Source organism: Colletotrichum siamense (genome assembly GCF_013390195.1).
Source record: "Colletotrichum siamense strain Cg363 chromosome Unknown KSG_Cg363_contig04, whole genome shotgun sequence".
Classification (NCBI taxonomy): domain Eukaryota; kingdom Fungi; phylum Ascomycota; class Sordariomycetes; order Glomerellales; family Glomerellaceae; genus Colletotrichum; species Colletotrichum siamense.
Window position 1 is genome coordinate 2,523,995 of NW_023501017.1, and position 19,134 is coordinate 2,543,128.

A 19,134-nucleotide genomic window follows, 5' to 3' on the forward strand; every position below is an offset into this window, starting at 1 on the left:
AGTGGATGGGGGGGGGGGGGGGGGGGCAGCTTCAGTTGGCAGGTGCCCCAAAGGCCGCCGCTATCCACCAGCTACCCGCCTGGAGCACCACTCCATCACCACTGTTTCTGCCGCACGTTCCCACTCTTTCTGTGACCTTAGCGAGCGAGTAATGGGCCTCGATGGCCAACCCAAGGAACACACTGCAGGGAGAAGAAGCAAGCAAGCAAGCAACATGGAGAGCAAAGCAAAGCCTCTAGCCGTGTAGTGGTCGGATGCCTGCCTGTCCAGGGACACTAAGCAAGGAAGGGCATTGTACTTAGTATGCAAGGCCAGGCATGGGCAAAGGCAAGGCAAGGCAAAAAGCTGCAGACGAGGAGTCAAAGTAAACAACAACCTGCTTCCTCTGTTGTTGTCGAGCCGCCGTACATGCACAATTCGCCGGGCCAACACGGCAGCTGAGAGCAAGGATCTCGCCATCCCATCAGACAATGCCATTCAACCAAGTCCAAGTCAGTGATCACCGTGGCCCAGCACCTTGTTTCCCGTCCCTGGTCCAGCTCCATAGAGCTCGCTTCTGTCCGGCGCAAGGCACACGATGTCGTGCTTTCTTTCTATCTGCGCATCGCATCTGTGTCGAGTCTGACGGGGCCCCCTCTCAGTCTTTGGTGGGCTGTTTATTAGTCTTTAGCCTCGAGGCTTGGGATATGTATCCGTAGAAGACTATTCGTACTGGGCAGGTCATTTATGGAGTTGCTAGGGGTACTGCAGAGGTGCATTGCGTGTTGGTAGAGTATCACCATGCCCTCCGAAAAGCGGATTTCGTCTTCCCGCTGTCTTATCTTGCCGTGGTCCCTCACTTGCGCAACTCGTGTATGCCTTAGCTGCAGCCGTCCGTTTTGCTGGCGTGTTTCTTCTCTCTTCTGAAAGGTTTTCCTCTCTAGCTTCGTTATAAACCGTTGCGTCTGTCAAGTCATGATCCGGCCTCTTTCACATGTAGCTAACCCAAGGTAAGGTAAGATAGCCGCGCAATTGATCGCCCGGACTTTGTTCCTAGAAGCTGCACCATCTGCGTCCCCGCCCCCGCCGGCGCAAAAGCCATCGCTCTTTTCCTAAGGCCCGGTGTGCGCCGCGCCGCAACTGACTGACTCCCCCTCCCTCCCCTTGTGGTTCCTCCTGTCAAGATCCCATGTCCAGACGCCTCCAGTCTCCAGTCTCTGTCTCCATTCTCCATCCTCACTGTCTACCTCTCCACGAGCCAGGTGCACCATCTGCCCCCATCCCATCGGATTGCCCCTCCCTTCCACTGCCTCCCCCTCCTCTTCCTTCTGTCATCCTCCTCAGCCCCGGCGAGAGAGGGGAAGATCGGACACGAAGGAGAATAAATGCCCAGCCGGAAGCACATCATCGATCGTGCATCTCCATGTACGTACACATGTACGTAAATCTCGCAGAACGGGGCCCTCTTAGTCCCCTTAGCCTCATCGTATCGCCACGGGCACCAAACAAAGAGGAGTATCGTGTGTTTTACTTCACAACTGGAAACTAAACTAACTCGTTTTTTTTTTTCTCTTCCTCCTCTTCCGCCTTCTCTTCCGGTTTTCTAGCGTCGCACTGGCTGAAACGACTCAACGCCGCCGCCCTCGTCCCAGCCGCACGGTCACCCACCCGAATGTGACGCCTGTCATCTCAACAACTCTGCGAGAAAGACAGAGAGAGGTGTCTTTTCAATGTCCCAAAAACTTTTTTTGATATGACTGCTACCCTACTGCCTCATTGCTGGCCCTTGTTCCACTCCACACACTCCTCCAGCTTGACCCCGTTGCCACCGAAACAGTCCAGCGCGCTGCCAATCGTCAGGTCCACCTTGCCCTTGCTCAGCTTCTTCACCATCTCCAGGTCCTCGAGGTTCCTGCCGCCGCCTGCGTACGTGACCGGCAGGCTGCACCACTCCGCCAGCCTCTCCACGAGCTTCTCGTCAATGCCCTTCTGCAGACCCTCGTTGTCCGCGGCGTGGATGAGAAACTCGGAGCAGTACGGCTCCAACTGCTTGATAGATTCTGGAAAAATGTGTTCACCTCAGTCAGCCACTTCTTCAGCAAGTGATTGATTCAAACGTCAAAACCAACCTGCGTTGACCTCCATGTCCGTGATGGTCTGCCACTTGTTCATAGCCACAAACCATCTATCGTCCCCGCGCCGCCGGCAGCTCAGGTCGATCACGAGCTTGCCCCTGTCGCCCCCGAGAGCCTCCAGCACCGCGTCCAGCCTTTCCTGGCTGAACCGGCCCTCGGGGAACAGGTACGACGTGATGATGACCTTCTCCGCGCCCGCCTCAACCCACTCCTTCGCGTTCCCGTCGTTGATGCCTCCGCCGACCTGCAGCCCGCCCGGCCACGCCTTGAGCGACTCCCTCGCGGCCTCGGTGTTCCCCGGCCCCAGCATAATCACATGCGCGCCCGTGAGGTCATTGTCCCGGTAGAGCTTCGCAAAGTAGGCCGGCGGGTGCGTCGACACGAAGTTGGTCTTGAGCTCCGCCGTCGTGCTGTCCAGCGTGCCGCCGACGATCTGCTTGACCTGCCCCGCGTGCAGGTCTATACACGGCCTGAATCGAGTCATATCTGCGTGTATTTGCGTGCTTTTTTAGCCGTGGCTGAATGGTGTTGAAGGAGGTTCCTCTTCGAGATGCGTCACCACGGATCCGCTGTTGTCACACTGAACTCAACCCCTCCTGTTCAGGTTTTGCGTGGGTGGTGGGGTTCGCCCCGGTACCGGCCTAACTTTTTGGATCGGCGTTCAAAGCTGTCGTGATGTTTGAGCTGCTTTCAATGCTTTCATTTCAGTCAAAGCAAGCTTCTATCAAGAACTACCGAGTCTCAATGCTCACCTATGATTGAGACTAGGATGATTTATATGTTTTGAAGACGGATATGTGATGTGCCCTGTTGAGTAGAAGTTGGACGCTTGTTATGGAGCAACATCCAGCGATCAACCTCGCAACTAAAACTAAGAGCAAAAACCAGATGAAAAGGGAAGCTGTCTCTCTCTCTTTCTCAATTGATGAATGCCATCGAGTTTCTCAGCTCATGCAAAATTGTATGTAGTTGTGCTGAGGCATGTTCCGGTTCTGCTCAGCTCAATGAGGCCCAAGTCAACGAAACCTTGCTGTGATCAAGCATGCGCGCTCCGCGAGGGAACTCAGGCTCAGAATTGGACGAGAAGTTCAACAAGGTCGTGTGTTCTAGTTGGTTAAGATTCTCGCCTCACATTGATGTCCGCGAGAGGTCGCAGGTTCGAGCCCTGCCACGATCAGTTTTTTGCGTATTCGTGCGAATACCAATCTCTTTTGCACGGTGATGTAGTTTGGCAATTGGTCGTGGATAGTGTGTCTCAATCACACAGATGAGTTAGGCGTTAACCTGGGCCGAAATGAATAAGAGATGTAGCAATTTTTGACCCATCCCATGGGCACTCCTTTCTGCTGCCCACCGACAATTAGTGGTGAGTACCGACACACACAAGTCGCAAACTTTGGTCGGGTCAAGCCATAGCCATCCCTTTTTGTCGTGGTCAATTAAAGTGCACCGCTGAACGATTGAATGAAGCGCTCGCGCTGCTGATGGCCTAACCTCTGACGAGATACTGAGCGCGTGGCATTCCAGCATTACTGGATTGCGCAGCTAAATGAATCTATCAAGGTCACAACGAATACAGAATTGCTGAGTTGGCATTTGAGTTAAGAAAGCATGCGAGAGTGAGGTGTGTTGCCCTCTTATCGTCGCCTGATCCGTCGGCGTGAGTGTTGGCATGGGGGCTGGTTTGACGTCATTGGAAGATGCGGCCATCCAGCGAGGAACCCAAGCGCAGCAGAGCAGCAAAACCACAGTAATGCAGCTTTCTTCCTAAAGAACAAGCCAACCTGAGCTTCAATGTAATGCAATCCTCCGTATTGCTCAGAAAAATTGGCTGTGCATTCCGTCAATCGTGACGGGACTAACGAGTCAATCCTCATACCACGCACAAACATGATTGACAAGTCCGTCGGTGAGGGGAGGAGGAGCAAAGTATCTAGGCGGTCAAGCTCGACTAGCACATGAATGCAAAACATTGAAGAACACTAAAATACCCATCCCCTGAACATGGGATTCATGGGCAGATCCAATGGATAATCTCGAATCCTACCATGTGACCCCCCAACTTCAGATTTAGCTCCAGGTTCGGACAATTGACGTGGGATGAACCACGTGGATCTGCGCCGTTCCTGGATCAAGCGGGGATACATGATTGGGGCTTCTGGAGTAAGCTCCGCGAGACTTTGAGGTGATCTGCAACCGTCGTTCAGTTCAATAGAAAGCAGCTAAGCGTTAATAAGCATTGGCCATGTGTGGCTTAATGACTGCGCAGGACAGTATGATGGCGGAACTGAGAGTCTGGCATAACAGATTCATCATAATTGGGTGATTGTGAAATCCGAAGAGTAGAGCTTGTTTCCGTGCTCAGACCGCCAAGCATCGTGAGCCACAAAAAAGGCATCACCTAGATGTGCCCTCAACTACGTTGCCAACCTATCGTCAAGTCAACCACCCGCTAATTATAAATCACCTCAGATGACCACCCATCCAAGATCATGGTCACTACAACGATCAGAACAAACTCCCACCTCATTTTCAACCCACGGCCAAAGGCACACTCTACCCAAGCAATATCTCAACCCGATCCCTCGCAACCGCATCCCAAACCCGCTGCACGACATGCCCCAGTCCCCTCCGGTAGCACACCCCTCCCACCCTCTCAACCCACAGCACATTAACAAAGTCCACAATCTCGTCCTCGTCCATGTTGTCCCGGAACGCCTGGATATCAAACACGTGGCTCCCGCCCCTCTCGCTCGCCGTCGACACGGCGATGAACTCTAACTTCTCCTCCCCGGTGTGGTTCGCCCCCTGCAGGCCGAGCCAGCTGTCGTGCGCCGTCACGTTCCCGCACCACTTGCCCGTCCGCGACCAGATGTTCCCGATCGCAAGCGGCACGCCATATCCCCTGCCGGGCCCGGCGATTCCTACCGCGGAAGCACCATTGACAGCAGCCCCAGCGGCGGCGGCGGCGGCGGCACCTTTGCCATCCACCGGCGCAGCGTTCCTCGCCATCGCAAAGTCGACCTCCAGATAGGCCACCGTGGTGCTGAACGACAGTAGCGTCGCGTTCATGGAGTAATCCCCCAACGGCACCGCTGCCGCGTCCGGCCCGTTCATCTCCCCCACCGGCACCGGGTACCGGAAAACACACTCCGGATCCCCCGCATACCGGAACCCGCCCCCGCCGCTCCTCGACCATCCCGCAGGCAACGGCTGCGTCCTGCGGTGCCGCCGGTCGCGGAACATCAGCCCGTCATTCGGCAGCCGCGTATACGTCGCCCGGTCCGTAAGCTCGTAGCTGACCAACGGCCTCAGCCGGAACGCGTACGGGCTCTTGAACCGCTTCTCCTTTCGGCCCCCTCCTGAGACCGGCGGCGCGTCCTGCACGTAATCTGCCGCCGCCCTCCACAGCGACATGTCCGCGGGAACCCCGTCGTAGTGCCACCCGAGCCAGCTCCAGCTCGGAAGCGGGTTCATCCCCGTGACGGGCTGCACCATCATCCTCCTCCTGATCATCGCGCGGGGCTGCCACAGCATGGCGATGTCCAGGAAGCACACCGGCATCCCGAACACGAACCCGCCCGCGAAGGACTTGGACATGACCGTCGTGATGCCCCGGAGCGCCCTCGTCGTGTCGGACATGAGCGTCACCCGCCTCGAGCTGTAGTCCATCGCGATCCGCGCGTACTCGTCCATGTCAGGCCACACGGGGTGTAGGAACCCCGTCGCCGCAGGGAACGTCCGGGCCAAGCACGGCGCGTTCTTGTTGCCCCCTTTTAGTATCTTGCTGAACCGGCCTCCAGCCCCTGGCGCCCCCTGCCATACCTCGCAATGGCACTCCCACGTCACCGTCTCCTCGAACACGTACACCTTCCTCCGCGAGTACATCCCCTCCTGCACCGTCCACGCCCGGGTGGCCCACCTCGACCCGAGGATCAAATCCTCATGCTTCGTCTTCCCCGGCGGCGCCTTTGCCGGCGTCCGCCTCACCAGCCCATTCAGCCCGCTCTCCGCGTCCCCTGCCGCAGCCACAATCGTAAGGTACGCATTCGCGAACACGTACGCCATGTTCTTCACGTACTCCTCCCTCTCCACGTCGTCGTCCTGCACGATGCAGAACCGGTCCACCCACAGATACTTCACCCCAACCTTTCTCGCCAGCCACATCGCGTCCAGAATCGTCTGCGGTATATCCGCATCGTCCAGACTCGCCGTCAGCATGTCCAGGTTCTCCCTCAACGTCTCCACGGGGCCCCTCGTGCTCGGCAGTGGCGGCTCGTACACGTAGCTCAGCGCGATATACCGGTCCGTCGCCCGCGCCCTCACAAGGCACCGGTTGACGGAGTCGATCAGCCACAGCGGCCGCCACGTCTCCCCCGGCGGGCCGGAACAGTGGTCGCCGTGCTCCGCGTTGCACGTGTCGAGCCACTCGCGCACGCGGGCGATGGGGTTGAACCTGCCCGCGGCCGTGGAGGCGGACGAGGCGCGCCGGGAGGGAGCCGTGAGGGAATTTCCCGCCGGCGGCTCACCTCCCTTGCGCGCCTGCCACGTGCTCATAAGCCGCTCCGTGATGCTCTGTCGTTTGCTGCCGTTGTGGTGGAGGGTGCTCTCGTTCGCCGGCGGCGCCGTTGGTCGTCGGAAGTGCGAGGGATCCGCCGCGACGCTGTGCCTCTTCAAGTCCCGCGGCGGACTGTCCCGTTCTCTGTCGCGATCCCTCGGGCTGTCCCTGTCGCGGTCTTTGTCGCGCCGCGGACTCTCCCTGTCCCAATCCCTATCGCGATTCCTCGGAACGTCTCTTTCGCGCCGTGGGCCTTCCCTGTCCCAGTCCCTATCGCGGCTTCTTGGGACGTCTCTCTCACGTCTCGGGCTCTCTCTTTCACGTCGCGGGCTCTCGCTGTCCCAATCTCTGTCACGGCTGGTCGGCAAATCCCTTTCGCGGCGAGAACTCTCCCTGTCCCTGACCCTATCTCTATCTCTGTCGTCGTCCTTGTCCCGATCTCGATCCCGGTCTCTGTCGCGGTCCCGGGGGATATATCGATCCCCCCTCGGCAAGTCCCTCTCTCGCTCCCGTTTCTCAACCCTGGCAGGCTTAAACGAATCTCGTGGTTGCAAAGGCGTCGGCGCTGGCGGAGGCACAGGCGAGTACTGCTGCTGCGAATGCCTCTTCTGCGGCGGGGGCCGCTTCTGCCCGTGACTCTGAGGCGGGGGTGTCGGCGGTCTATATCCGCCCGCATCCTCCTCGTCCGACATTGAAGATGCAGAAGAAATGTCGTCCGGCAACACTGACGCAACTCCTGCTCCCACCCCATCTCCCCCAGGCCCTCCTCCCGCGGGCCCTGGACCCTTGGCCTCCGGACCGCTGCCGCGGGCGGACGGGGACGTGTGGTCCATCTAAAGCGTCTCACGATATCGGACGCAATGGCACACTTTGCCTCTCCCAACAATGGACGAACACCAATGAAAACCTTAGAATACGGGCATGCAATGGCAAGACCCAAACCAAAGGTCGGGAAAATGAAAAAGAGTTTGGTGTGTGCGTACGTGTGCCTAACGCACACCACGACGCAGTCTCCCTCAAAACCTGCTGCGCTCGCTGCGCGCGCGCGCCCCTCTGCGCCGTGGCCCCTCCCTCTAAAGTAAGGAAAAGGCGAGGTAAGGTAGGCGATCAACCGTGCGACGGACGTCTCCAGTCCAGCTCAGCCCAGCCCAACCCAAGCCCTTGAAAGACAGACGGAGCCCAAGTGGAATCGATGCCGCAGTGCTGTAAAACTGCAGCGCCGATGAACGCGACCGATATCCGATGAAAAGCGACGTTGTTTCCGATGGTTTTCGTTGACATACGCGTATTGCGACAGAGATGTCGGGGAAGGAAAAACAGAAAGAGAGAAGATGTACAGAGTAGAAATGCAGCTTTGCGACACGCGGCTTTCTGCCAGTGAGAGCGATCAGCGTGCGTGAGAGGGTGCGTGAGAGATGGATGAGAGAGGTCAGCGCTCCGCCACCCCCGGCCCGCCCGCCGAACCAACCTCGATCGCTCCATCCCACCACCACCACCGCCCCCAGCCCCCTCTATTAAGCCAAAATTAAGGCCGCACGAAAAACAATAATCATGGGGAGCTTTGCTGGCTTGGGGGAGGGGCCTTCAACACTAATTACGATTGACACCCAACCCAACAGGGGCGTTCCCTACTCCATTTCAGGGCGAATTGATCAACCGTCGAATCCAATCAACAGGGACACAGTCGTGGGGAGAGACATCGCGACATTCGTCAATGACACACTGGGCACTTTTTGGATACGTTTTCAGAAACTGAATCGGCCGATACATCGTGCTCACATCTATTAAAATACAATTGCTTGCTAATCTAACATACTCGCGAACGAGGCTTCTACCGCCGTGAAACCGGAGCAGAAGTCCTCGTCTGCCATCCTCCATTCGAAAGCCTCTTCTTGCCCCGGTGGCCCTTATTTTGGCCCATGGTATTTGTTGTATAAGTGCCGTTCCGCCGTAACCTTTACATATTGCAAAAACCGCCCCTAACCGTTACGCCTGGAAAATGTGTAAAAGGGTTTGACAGTGACGTCGTGGTCTTCGAGCCAGCCGGCACTTGCCACCAGATGAATCGTTCAGTTTACGCCGCCATCGTGCCTTGCGTCAAACCCGAATAAAAAACGACCCTCAAAGTTCATTAAACATCACCTTCCTGTGACCACTGACACGTCAGAAATGAAGACCCTAATCCTCGTCGCTTTGAGTCCCGTTGGCACTGCCATTTGCTTCTTTTGTGCCGTTTGTTGACGAGATGAGCTTGATTCTAGTGCCAGAGGTTGTCGGTTGAGGTGTCCCAACGCTTGCACTAGCGCTCGGCGCCGCAGACCCCTCCTTGTTGGCCGCTATTTCACTTTCAAGCTCCCGTAGCTCGGAATGCTTCTCAAGCTCCTTTTCAAGCTCTGCATGGAAGAATTTCTGGTAAAGGTTAGCAACTTATTTCAATCAGCGGGGGCTTCGTCACCAACCTGGAGAACTTGGGCATCCTGGTAGAGCAGCGATGCCTCCTCGTTGTACGTCTGGCAGTTGTTGAACATCAGATCGACGTCCTTGCGCATCTCGCTCAAGCTGTAGTACTGATTCTTTTTGATCTTGGTCTCGATTTGTTTCATCGAGATGGGGTTCTGGATGATCAAGTAGTAGTCGGCGTAGTCGCGCTTGGGAGGCAGTACCAGGAACGGTCCAATGATGATGCGCTTGCCCGCCACTGACTCGTCGTCATCCTCCTCCTCGGGCGGCTCAGGATCATCGACTTCGAGATTCATCATGCCATCGTAGAGAGCACGAAGACTGGTCTGCAAGACTTGACGTTGGTGGGGATTGACACGTGGGACATCAGCGACCGCAGACACGGACACGGCTTTGGGTCTGCCCTGGGGACCGCGACGCTTCTTGGCAGGGGGCTCATCGTCACCCTCCTCTGCTTTGCGCTTCTCCTGGTTCTTGCTGCCCGGCTTGCGGCCCCTCTTCTTCGGTGTCTCCACCTCTTCAGTGCTGGCGCGGCTTGCGGAAGGCGATGCCTCGGCGGCGTTCATGATGGCGGTCCTCTTGAGCTTGTTGGTCTCTCGCTTGTCCTTGCGAGCTTGCTTTCGGGCGGCAGCGGCTTCAGGAGAGTCATCATCATCGTCCACTGCCATGAGCCACTGCTCCTCGGTGAGACCATCATCGTATTTGACCTTCGTGCGCTCACGAGCTCCACGTCCCAGACTGGTCTCTTGCTCCTCTTCGATAACGGTTCCGTCGCCAAGATAAATATCGGGCAGTTCATCCTCAGCCATTAGACGAGGCTTGGCCTGTTTGCCGGGTCCGTCGCCGTAGATTGGATCATTCCTGCGCTCTTCATCTATCTTCTGGAAGACACCGATCTCATCGTCGTTACGAGCCAGAAGCATGTTGAGCTCATCATCGTCCATCTCGTCCTGCTCGCCCGTTTCAGCCATGTCGGCAGTCTCCAGGAGTGTTCGCAGCATGGCATCACGGTCTGTCTCCGTAGATTTGTTGTCGAAACGACCGGCCTGAATAACCTTGCCGTCCATGTCAAGCTTGAACCTGGCTCTCTCAAGAATCTTCTCCTCAACTGAGTTGGAGCTGATGAGACGCAAGATTCGCACCTCGTTCTTTTGACCAATACGATGAGCACGATCCTGGGCTTGCAAATCCTGATGAGGGTTCCAATCAGAATCGTAGATAATGACAGTGTCAGCAGTCTGCAAGTTCAGACCCAAACCACCAGCACGTGTGGAGAGCAGGAACATGAAGTACTCGGAGTCGGGGGCGTTGAATTCACGCAACAAGTCGGAACGCTCGTCTGACTTGGTCGTACCATCCAGACGCATGTACTTCATGTTGCGGTACCTGAGATAGTCCTCCATAATGTCCATGATGGCTGTCATCTGGAAGAACATGAGCACACGATGGCCAGTCGCCTTGTACTTGGGCAAAATGCGGTCCAGCAGCTCAAACTTGCCGGCTGTCCTCCACAGCAGATCGTTGCTGACGTTCATCGGGTTCAGCAAATTTTCGACCTCATCGAAAACGAACGGATGGTTGCAAAGCTTTCGGAGCTGCATAATCATGTTGCTCAGACCACGAGCACCAGTCTTGCCACCCTGTCCGTCGCTAACGAGAATCTTGTTGTGGGTGACCATCTGCTTGTACAGCTTGGATTGGAGAGCCGAGAACTTGCACTTGATAACCTTTTCTGTCTTGTCCGGCAAGTCCTTCTCGACATCCTTCTTCAAACGACGAAGCAGGAATGGACGCAGCACTTTGTGCAAACGGCGGATGACGAGAATCTGCTCTTCTTCCGTGAGGTCCATCTTGTCTTGGCCTCCCGTGTTGGCAAAGGGTGTGTTGAACCATTCATCGAAGGTCTTAGCTGACTTGAAAATGGTCGGGAGCGTGAAGTTGAGCATGGCCCACAGTTCGGTAAGGTTGTTCTGCAGCGGCGTTCCAGTCAAAATAAGGCGGAATCGGGTGTGGTAGTACTGCTGAATCGTGGACGTCAACTTGGAGTTCTGGTTCTTCATGCGATGACCTTCGTCGATAATCATGTGGAACCACTTGATTTTACTCAAGATCGGACGGTCCTTGATAATATACTCGTAGGTGGTCAACAGAACTTGGAACCGTCCCTGGCGGATCTTATCCTGCTGCTGCTTTCTGGCCAGAGGCGGGCCCTTGTAAACAATCTTGGACACGGACGGCGCCCACTTTTCGAACTCCAAGGTCCAGTTGGTGAGAGTACTGAGGGGCACAATGACGAGGTACGGGCCCTCCTGCTTCTTGCGCTCAATCAGGTAGGTGACCAGACTGATCGTCTGAATGGTTTTACCGAGACCCATCTCGTCGGCAAGGATACCATTGAGGTTGTTGTTGTAGAGCGAGATCATCCACTGCAGACCCTTGATTTGGTACTCCTTGAGAGTACCACCAACCAAGATGTTGGCTTGCTCTGTGACCTCTTCCTTGATGCGATGAGCCACAGCATAGTAGTCAATCTTCCGTGCGCTTTCTTCGTCGTCGCTGTCCACTTCACTGGGCTCCTCTTCCTCTTCTTGGATCTCGTCGTCGAACTGCTCTTGTTGGGCCTTCCGTTGCTGGCTCTTGACGGACGCAGCAAGCTGGCGCAAGAAACCATCGGTCTGCCTGAGAAGGTGGGTGATACGGGTATCCTTGGCTTCGTCGAGCAACTTGAGATAAGCCTCCTCGTCGTTAGCCTTAAGAGCCTGGAGACGCTGCTTCGCAGTGCGCTCAATTCTCTTCTGCTCTTCCTTCTCGATGTTATAATGCTGTGCAAACATGAGTTTGTTGAGCTTGTTGGACTTGTTGCGCTGACTGGATGCGGTTTGCTGAATCTCGTTGCGATGTTGAGTAATAGCTTGGAGGAAGTCGATGTGCCTCTTCTTCTCCCGGTTTTCGCGAATGTCTCGCTGCTGCTTCTCCAACTTCTCAGTAATTCTAGCCTCACGAACGGTCATCTTCTTTGTACGGCGGTATCCAGATCGATTAGTCGTCATAGCGAGGTTGTCGTAGAACATCATGGAACGGCCTATCTTATCTCTTAAAGCGCGCTGCTTTGCATAGAGACCTAGACTCTTCATTTCGATGATGGCTTTGACCTTGGCACTGTCGTCAAGCTCAACGTTCTCCTTGGTGGCATCCCAATGAGCAATGTTCGCCGGGGTAGCTCTCAGCTCGGCATAACGATCTCTCATGCGGTTGAAGACAACCAATTCACGCTCATATCGCAGATGTTCGAAGTCTACTCCAGTTGGGAACAGGCCAGGGATAAGCTTGCGGTTCTTGCGCTGTGTGTGTTCAAAGTGACTGATGGATTTGCGAACCAAGGTAGGATCGTCGTATGGGGCCTTGACGGTCTTGAAAGTTGGGCCTTGAACCTCTGGCACAGATTCGGGCTTCGGCTCACCAGCAGCGGAACCGGGCTGGGCGGAGTCGCGAGATGACGCTTTTGGTGTTGATGAAGCAGCATGAGCTGCGGCTTCTGCGGCGATGGCCTTGCGGCGCTCACGCTGAGCGAAGATAGCCTGCTGCATCGGCAGGGGTACTCCAGCGTTCTTTGTCAAGAGCTTGAATGCATGAATCTGCTGACGAAGCAGACTCAGCTGCTGCGGGTTGAACTGGCCAGCTCCAGGTCCAGCAGACGGGGCTGCAGTGGCTGGTGAGCCAGACGCGGCGGCATTATTTGAGGTCTGTGCCGGCAGTGCAGAGGCACCAAGAGCGGTAGATGATGGAGGTTGTGTTGGTTGAGGCTGCTGCTGTTGGCCAGGCTGCGCGCCATTGACAGCACCGTTGGGGCCAGCCTGTTGCATCTGTCGCTGCATTTGCTGCTGTTGTTGCAGAAATTGTTGTTGCTTCTGTCGCATACGGGCTTGTTGTTGGAAGGACAAGACGAACTGTTCTGCCTTGATGTATTCGGGATCGGTGTTCGGGACGCCGCTTTCTCTCATCTGCTTGAATTTCTGGGTCGTGTCAGCATCATCCATCGAAAGCAAGAGGATTGACCGTCACAGAGATGCATGCCCATCGCAGACTATGGGTGGAGAGGTCTTACGTTAAATATCTCCTGGGCCTGTTGAGGTGTGGTGGCTGCCATGCCGGCGCCAGGGAGCTGGACGGCAGGCGGTGCTTGTACAGAAGCCATTTTGGCAGTGGATGCGCTGCAAATCTATGGACTGCTGGAATCTCAAGAGATGCAGGGACTATCTCGTGCGCATTATCTTGCAAGAAGACTCGTGTAGGTGGACAAGTGGAGCCGTGTGGAAGGTTGGTCGCGCGCTGGGCTCGTCGCGAAATGAAAGACTAGAATGCTAATAGTGGTTGTGATGAAAAATCCGGCGCGTCGTCGACAACACGGCGAGGCAGGGAGCGGCGGCGTCGGGTCGGGCTGAAAAACGCGATGCCGTGGGGAAACCAGATACACGGCGGTCGCGTGGATGTCGTTCACCGAGATGGACGATGGAGTTTGGCCGCCAACCTAATGGGCTGTGGTGCCGCGAATGGAAGCGTGGGGGGGAAACGGGTGGAAGGGGGCAATCGCGGTTGAGGCGAAAATGCGATTTGGGGGGAAAGGCGCGACGTCGGGGCGTTGCCTCGAGCGGAATGCGCGAGGAAATCGCGTCGAAAAGGTTGCTGGACAATTTTTCGAGATGGTGTCGATGCCTGCAGAGGGGGTATGGCGATTTTTCGATGCGCGCGGTGCCGGTTGAGATGGAGAGGTGAGGACAACGACAAGATTCATTGATGGTTGGTGCGGTCTGTGAAACGCGGTCCCCGTAATTTTCAGCACAGCAAGATGTTGATGCCTGAGGCGTCTCGCGCTAGGCTTATTACATACAAGCGAGGGCGCTCGGGCCATCTTTTTCCTTGGTCCGACGCAGGCAGGAAGCAGCAGCAGGCAGGTGCTTGCTCATTTGACTGGCTGGCTTCGGACTTACAAGGTACCTACCTTCCGTGCTTCCTTACCAGCTTACCTGCCAGGTGCCTTGCCGGCCACCTTCGCCTAACGTAACGCCTGTCCCAGCCGCCAGAGAATGCCAGATCCACGCCGCTTGGCATCTGTGATTGCGGGAGGCTTGAGGCTCTGGTCTTGTTTCCAGGCACCTAAGAGCAGGATGAAATAAAGATACATGGTTCCGTCGCACCTAGGGGCGCGTCGCTTCATTCCTTCCTCCAGTCGCGCTCCCTTCCTACCCCACGTAAAAGAACCCTGGGCCTGGCCCGATGAGTTGGCCGCCCGCCCAGGATGCCCACATTGCTGCAAGTCACAGTAGCGCTTGCGTGTCGCCCTGCATCCTCTCCAAAGACTACTCTCCAGCAAAGCTAATCGGAGAGATGAACGGGTGGAGTTCTGCTCGCAAATGTCTCGCCAGTAGCAGCTTCCCCCGGCTAGAAAACTCACCCAAGGTTCCAAACCCATCATGCCATCACCAATCGGCTCTCGACCGACCACTTGCCAAGAATATTTCCTACCCCAATTGCCCTACGAGGATACTGGAGACGGGAACATGGCTAACGGGATTATTATCACCGCTTAGCCTTCTTCTTCTCAGGTCCTTCCTCCTCATCGCTCAAGTTCGCATACTGTGTCACAGGCTGTGTTTTCTGCCAAGCAGCCGTGAACATTGGGTCTTTGTTCGCGGCTTCAGCATACTTGAGCAACGCCTCTCGAGGATCCTCATGCAACATCTTCGCGAGCGGGATGTTCTCCGCAATGTGCTTCTCGTCCGGTTGGTTTCGCATGAATGGCGTCTGCTCCAGCACTGCAGGTCTTCTCGGGTCGCGAGACTTGCCGGATGCTGTAACTCCGCCTGTCCTCCTGCCAGCCATCGCACCGCCCGGTGTGACGATCGAATCACCCGACATTCCCACAGACATGTCGGTCGTGCGAGACGGATCGTCATCAATGTGCCGCTTCTTCGGCGCTCGTGACATGACCTCGACGGCGCCGCGAGTAGACATTGTCGGATTGTACAAAACATGGGTCTCCCCATTCGCCGATCCGGTGACAATTTGGTTGATTTTCGGGTGCCAGTCGACTGTGATGAGAGGCGCTCCAGGCGTGATGGGCGTGACATGCTCGGGGCGCAGGTTCCCGGGGTTGAGAATGTGCAAATCGCCATTCGCGGAACCCGTCAGGATGCTCGTCGAGTTTGGCGAATACCGAATGTTGCTCATCGGGAAATGGTCCGATGTAGAGGCGTGATCCACTGTAACGAGAGGCGTCTTGAACTTGCGTGTGTCCCACAGCTTGATTGTGTTGTCTCCTCCTCGAGTGACCACCATTCGGCCATCGGAAGAAATGTCAATGCCACCAGTCCATGTATCCGGCTTGTGGGCATCGCGGATCTCGGCAGTGGGCCGTGAAAAGGGGCTATTGCCGCTGTACATGACCAAAGACCCGTCCAATGCTGCTGCGACAAGAACGTTGTTGCCTCCTTGCACCGGTGAGCCCCATGCGACCGCCGTCATCCTCGTCCGACCGGCCGACCCGGCCGCCTTCGATTTGAAGACAATAACGTCTCTCTGGCTGCGCTTGTTGTTGACGTCCCAGATTCTGAGGGTGCTGTCTGTACCAGCGGTGATGCAGAGGTTCTTGTCGGCAGGATGCCATGTGCCGGTTGTGACCTCCGAAATATGGCCTTTAGTGTTGTTCATGTCCCGAAGATACATATCGCCCTTGACAAACTCGGTCAAGATATCGCCGTCCCTCGACATGATCTTTGCTTGTGGGTGTGCGGATACACATAGGAAGGCGCTACCCGATAGGTGATTGAACTCGACATGGTGGATCGGATGCGACTCGGCGCTCGCAGCAGAAGCCTTCGTTTCCCAAGGGTCGACAGTTCGAAATGCACGCAGTGTGCTCGGCGTCATGGAGGCGAAGTCGTGCAGATTGATTTTGCAATCGAGAGAAGCTGAGACAAGTCGTCCGCCGGCGGGATCCAACGTCACCGTTGTTACCGCTCTTTCGTGGGTCTTCAGTACCAGCTCATGGGAAACGGGGTAATCGTCGCCGTCATCCGAATCGTCCGAGTCCGAGTTTGAGTCGCTGTCACTGTCACTATCTGAGTCGGGCTTCTTCTCGGTCTGTTCAGTTTTGGGCGGACCTGCGGATCCTTCTTTAGAGCCCCCCGCCGAGGCCTTCTCTGTTGTTCTTCGGCTGCGGTCGATTTGGGCGGCAATATTGGCTTCCTTGGACTTCTTGCCGAATGAGGCGGGGAGGAATGCGCGCATGGGGTCATCCTCGGCGAGCTCTGGTCCTTCGACCACAAAGTCGTCTTCGTCGCTCATCGTGGCAATTCTGTCGGTACGGACGAGGTGTGGCGTGGAGGAGGTTTGGAAAGAGGAAAGAAAGAAGCTGGGCTCAAAATCTACTTAGAACGGCTGGGCCTAAAGCATGGGGTGATGTCAGGCGGAAGCCGTTCCTTCGGCCAGGGTCCTTGCCTAAGCGAAAGCTAGTGGAACGCTAGCAGCTAGATGGAGCTACACCTGCATGACCAGAACACTACCTAGGTACCTTGCCTATCCGCACCTCCACGACGTGGCACTCTAGTGAGGAAGGACCAATTGTTGCAGACACGGCAGAGACACGCTCAAGACAGTGGAAATCGTGGTCCATGTTCGTGAAGGCGCAGCCAGCCAGTTTTTCGGGGTATGAGAGGCAGACTGCATCACTCGGGATACCCGTATGGGTGGTGGAGACTTCGTCGCTGATCCCCGCAGGCATGCCGTCCACTTCATTTCGTCTCCTTTCGAAAGACCAGCCAGCTTCGCATTTGCATGCGAGCAAATCTTTCCGTTGACCGTCTAACGTGATATCGCAGGCAACTGTCACAGAATGGTTGGCCGAACCCGCACCAGTTCCGGGATTGGGGAAAGAGGCGGGTTCGTCCCTAGATATGGATGGTTGGGTCGCTCAGGTTATGGTGAACATCCCACTGGCTTCTACGCGTGTACTTCGAAAAAGCGTTCCGCAAGTTAAAATGGAGTCACAGCTAGCAAATCGAAGTCTGCTTCAGGTTCGATGTCGGTGCACCTTGCGCCGTTGAACGAATGTTTGAGATTACCAAAAGCTGTGGCACAACGAATTCCTCCATCATCCAGAATGGAGACAGGTAAAGCATGCAGTTGGGACTCGGTCGACGCAGAACCCTTCGATAAACAACCCACAACGAGACTCTTGTGCACTCCAGTCCCATATCTGATGTTGAGCTCTCCTTATCGAAGCTGTCTACTTGCAAAAATTGTTTCTACACACAGCTATTACAACAACACATTTCTGAAGTGAGTGTGGTCAACTCAAAGGAGTCAGTACAAACCCACATAAGCAGGGGTAGAGAGACTCGAGGGTAACTTCAAACAGAAGAGAATCAGAAACAGATGAGAAGTGAACGTCGACTCGATTGACAAATATAACAACTTGATTTCGAAGTTAAGGCGCACTCCCAGCAAAGGAACTAGAACAAGTTCACCCAATTCGCGGGCACTTTTCGCAATACGCTGTGCGGGCACTTTGACCTGAGCGCTCTGAAGGGAAGCAGTGTACTTACTCAGTGCTGGTGCGGACTCTCTGAACGTTGGTCATCAGTGATCCCCATAACACGCCTGCTCATTAAGAAATTATACTTTTCTTTCTGAGGATATACTTAATTATCTGGAATAGTTACTGTGGCTGCTTTGGTTTTTGAATGTTGCTTTAGGATGATGCGTTCGCTGCAGAGACTTCTTTGAGGGATTCCTCTATCCAATCTGTCCAGACAAATCTTTCAAAGAATGCACGGCCAGACGGGTCAGCAGCAGCTCAGAAAGTATGGATTGAAGTTGACAACACAGTATATCGTTAAGATCTTTGAATCCGGCCAATGCTGAAAATGTTGATACCCAAATTCGAAAATATTCATTAATATTTGAATGTTAACATCTACTGGCAAGGTTTTCGGACGTTTGGGCTACATCACCCATCTCGACGAGCCCCTCATACACTTTCACGAATAGAGCATGGCTGACACATGCAGATTGAAGTTCGTCGAGTTGGTATCCGTCACCGCCCGGCCCTCCGTATTCTTCAAAAAGCAGTTCCCAGAGAACCTCGAAACCAAGTCAACAATGTCAGCGTGGAACTGCACCCCAGCACAACTCTCAGACCCGCTCGTCCGGTTCGCGTTGAACGAGGAACACGCCCTGAGACAATCTCCCAGCGACCAAGAAACGCCAGCGATGATGTCGATGCCGTCCCCGTTGTTGTCCACGCCGCAGTCGAGGTCGTAACTTGACGACTGACCGCCTGCCGTTATGGAAGCGGTGGTCCCTGAAATACTGGGACAGTCGAGCGCTAGCAGTCCGGACGTGGGCATCGATATCCGGGTGCTGGTTGTGGGCGAGCCTGTCGCTGACGCTTTTGCTGAGCCTGACGCCGAGCCCGTTGCTGAGTTTGTCGCTATCTTGGTCTCTGTCAGGGTTGGAGTAAGAGTAGCTTGGGACTCTTCTGCAGCCTGGGCAACCCTGGATGCTTAACAATAGCTTACGCATTTCTCAACGCGACGAGGGCGTCTATCTTTCTCACCTTTGGGTGTTCTTGACCACGAGCGAACCGCCGACACCTCCGCCGACCGATCCCACAATGATGGCCACTGCAAAAACCAGCGCGAGGTAGAATGTCGACCGATGCAACCCACATATCCTCCGCCCATCGGAATCAGAACCCAATGAAACTTGTTGGCTATACTGTCTGGCATCGATGCCGTGGTGGGCGGGTGTAGGCCAGTACTGTCCTGGTACGACCTCCGGCCCGTGATCCAACTCGTGAGCCACGATCTTCTCCGCCGGTTCTCTGTACCCATTCATACCGCTCATGTTGTGGAACAGCGGAGCACCTTGAGTAGTGCAGTAATCGTCCGGTTTGTTCTCGGAGGTCATTAATTGAGGTGTTCGCGGTGTCAGCTGTGCCTC

At 55.5% G+C, this 19,134-nt stretch overlaps 5 protein-coding genes across 5 annotated transcripts; all 5 read right to left on the minus strand.

Moving 5' to 3' along the window:
• Window positions 1-1,752: 1,752 nt before the first annotated feature.
• On the minus strand, window positions 1,753-2,598 carry his-7 (1-(5-phosphoribosyl)-5-[(5-phosphoribosylamino)methylideneamino] imidazole-4-carboxamide isomerase; the record flags this gene model as incomplete). The annotated part of the gene is made up of 2 exons (XM_036638459.1): window positions 1,753-2,039; window positions 2,109-2,598. The coding sequence occupies 2 exons, from the start codon at window positions 2,596-2,598 to the stop codon at window positions 1,753-1,755; spliced, it is 777 nt and encodes a 258-aa protein (XP_036496313.1).
• A 2,072-nt stretch (window positions 2,599-4,670) lies between these two features.
• On the minus strand, window positions 4,671-7,505 carry nipblb-1 (Nipped-B-like protein B; the record flags this gene model as incomplete). Its single annotated transcript, XM_036638460.1, has 1 exon — window positions 4,671-7,505. One exon carries the CDS (start codon window positions 7,503-7,505, stop codon window positions 4,671-4,673), a length of 2,835 nt encoding a protein of 944 aa, XP_036496309.1.
• A 1,345-nt stretch (window positions 7,506-8,850) lies between these two features.
• On the minus strand, window positions 8,851-13,327 carry snf21 (Chromatin structure-remodeling complex subunit snf21; the record flags this gene model as incomplete). The annotated part of the gene is made up of 3 exons (XM_036638461.1): window positions 8,851-9,081; window positions 9,132-13,145; window positions 13,238-13,327. 3 exons carry the CDS (start codon window positions 13,325-13,327, stop codon window positions 8,851-8,853), a joined length of 4,335 nt encoding a protein of 1,444 aa, XP_036496315.1.
• A 1,382-nt stretch (window positions 13,328-14,709) lies between these two features.
• Window positions 14,710-16,476, minus strand: CGCS363_v006613 (putative WD repeat-containing protein; the record flags this gene model as incomplete). Its single annotated transcript, XM_036638462.1, has 1 exon — window positions 14,710-16,476. The coding sequence occupies one exon, from the start codon at window positions 16,474-16,476 to the stop codon at window positions 14,710-14,712; it is 1,767 nt and encodes a 588-aa protein (XP_036496314.1).
• Window positions 16,477-18,170: 1,694 nt separating this feature from the next.
• CGCS363_v006614 (uncharacterized protein) lies at window positions 18,171-19,038 on the minus strand (the record flags this gene model as incomplete). The annotated part of the gene is made up of 2 exons (XM_036638463.1): window positions 18,171-18,687; window positions 18,749-19,038. 2 exons carry the CDS (start codon window positions 19,036-19,038, stop codon window positions 18,171-18,173), a joined length of 807 nt encoding a protein of 268 aa, XP_036496311.1.
• Window positions 19,039-19,134: the final 96 nt, after the last annotated feature.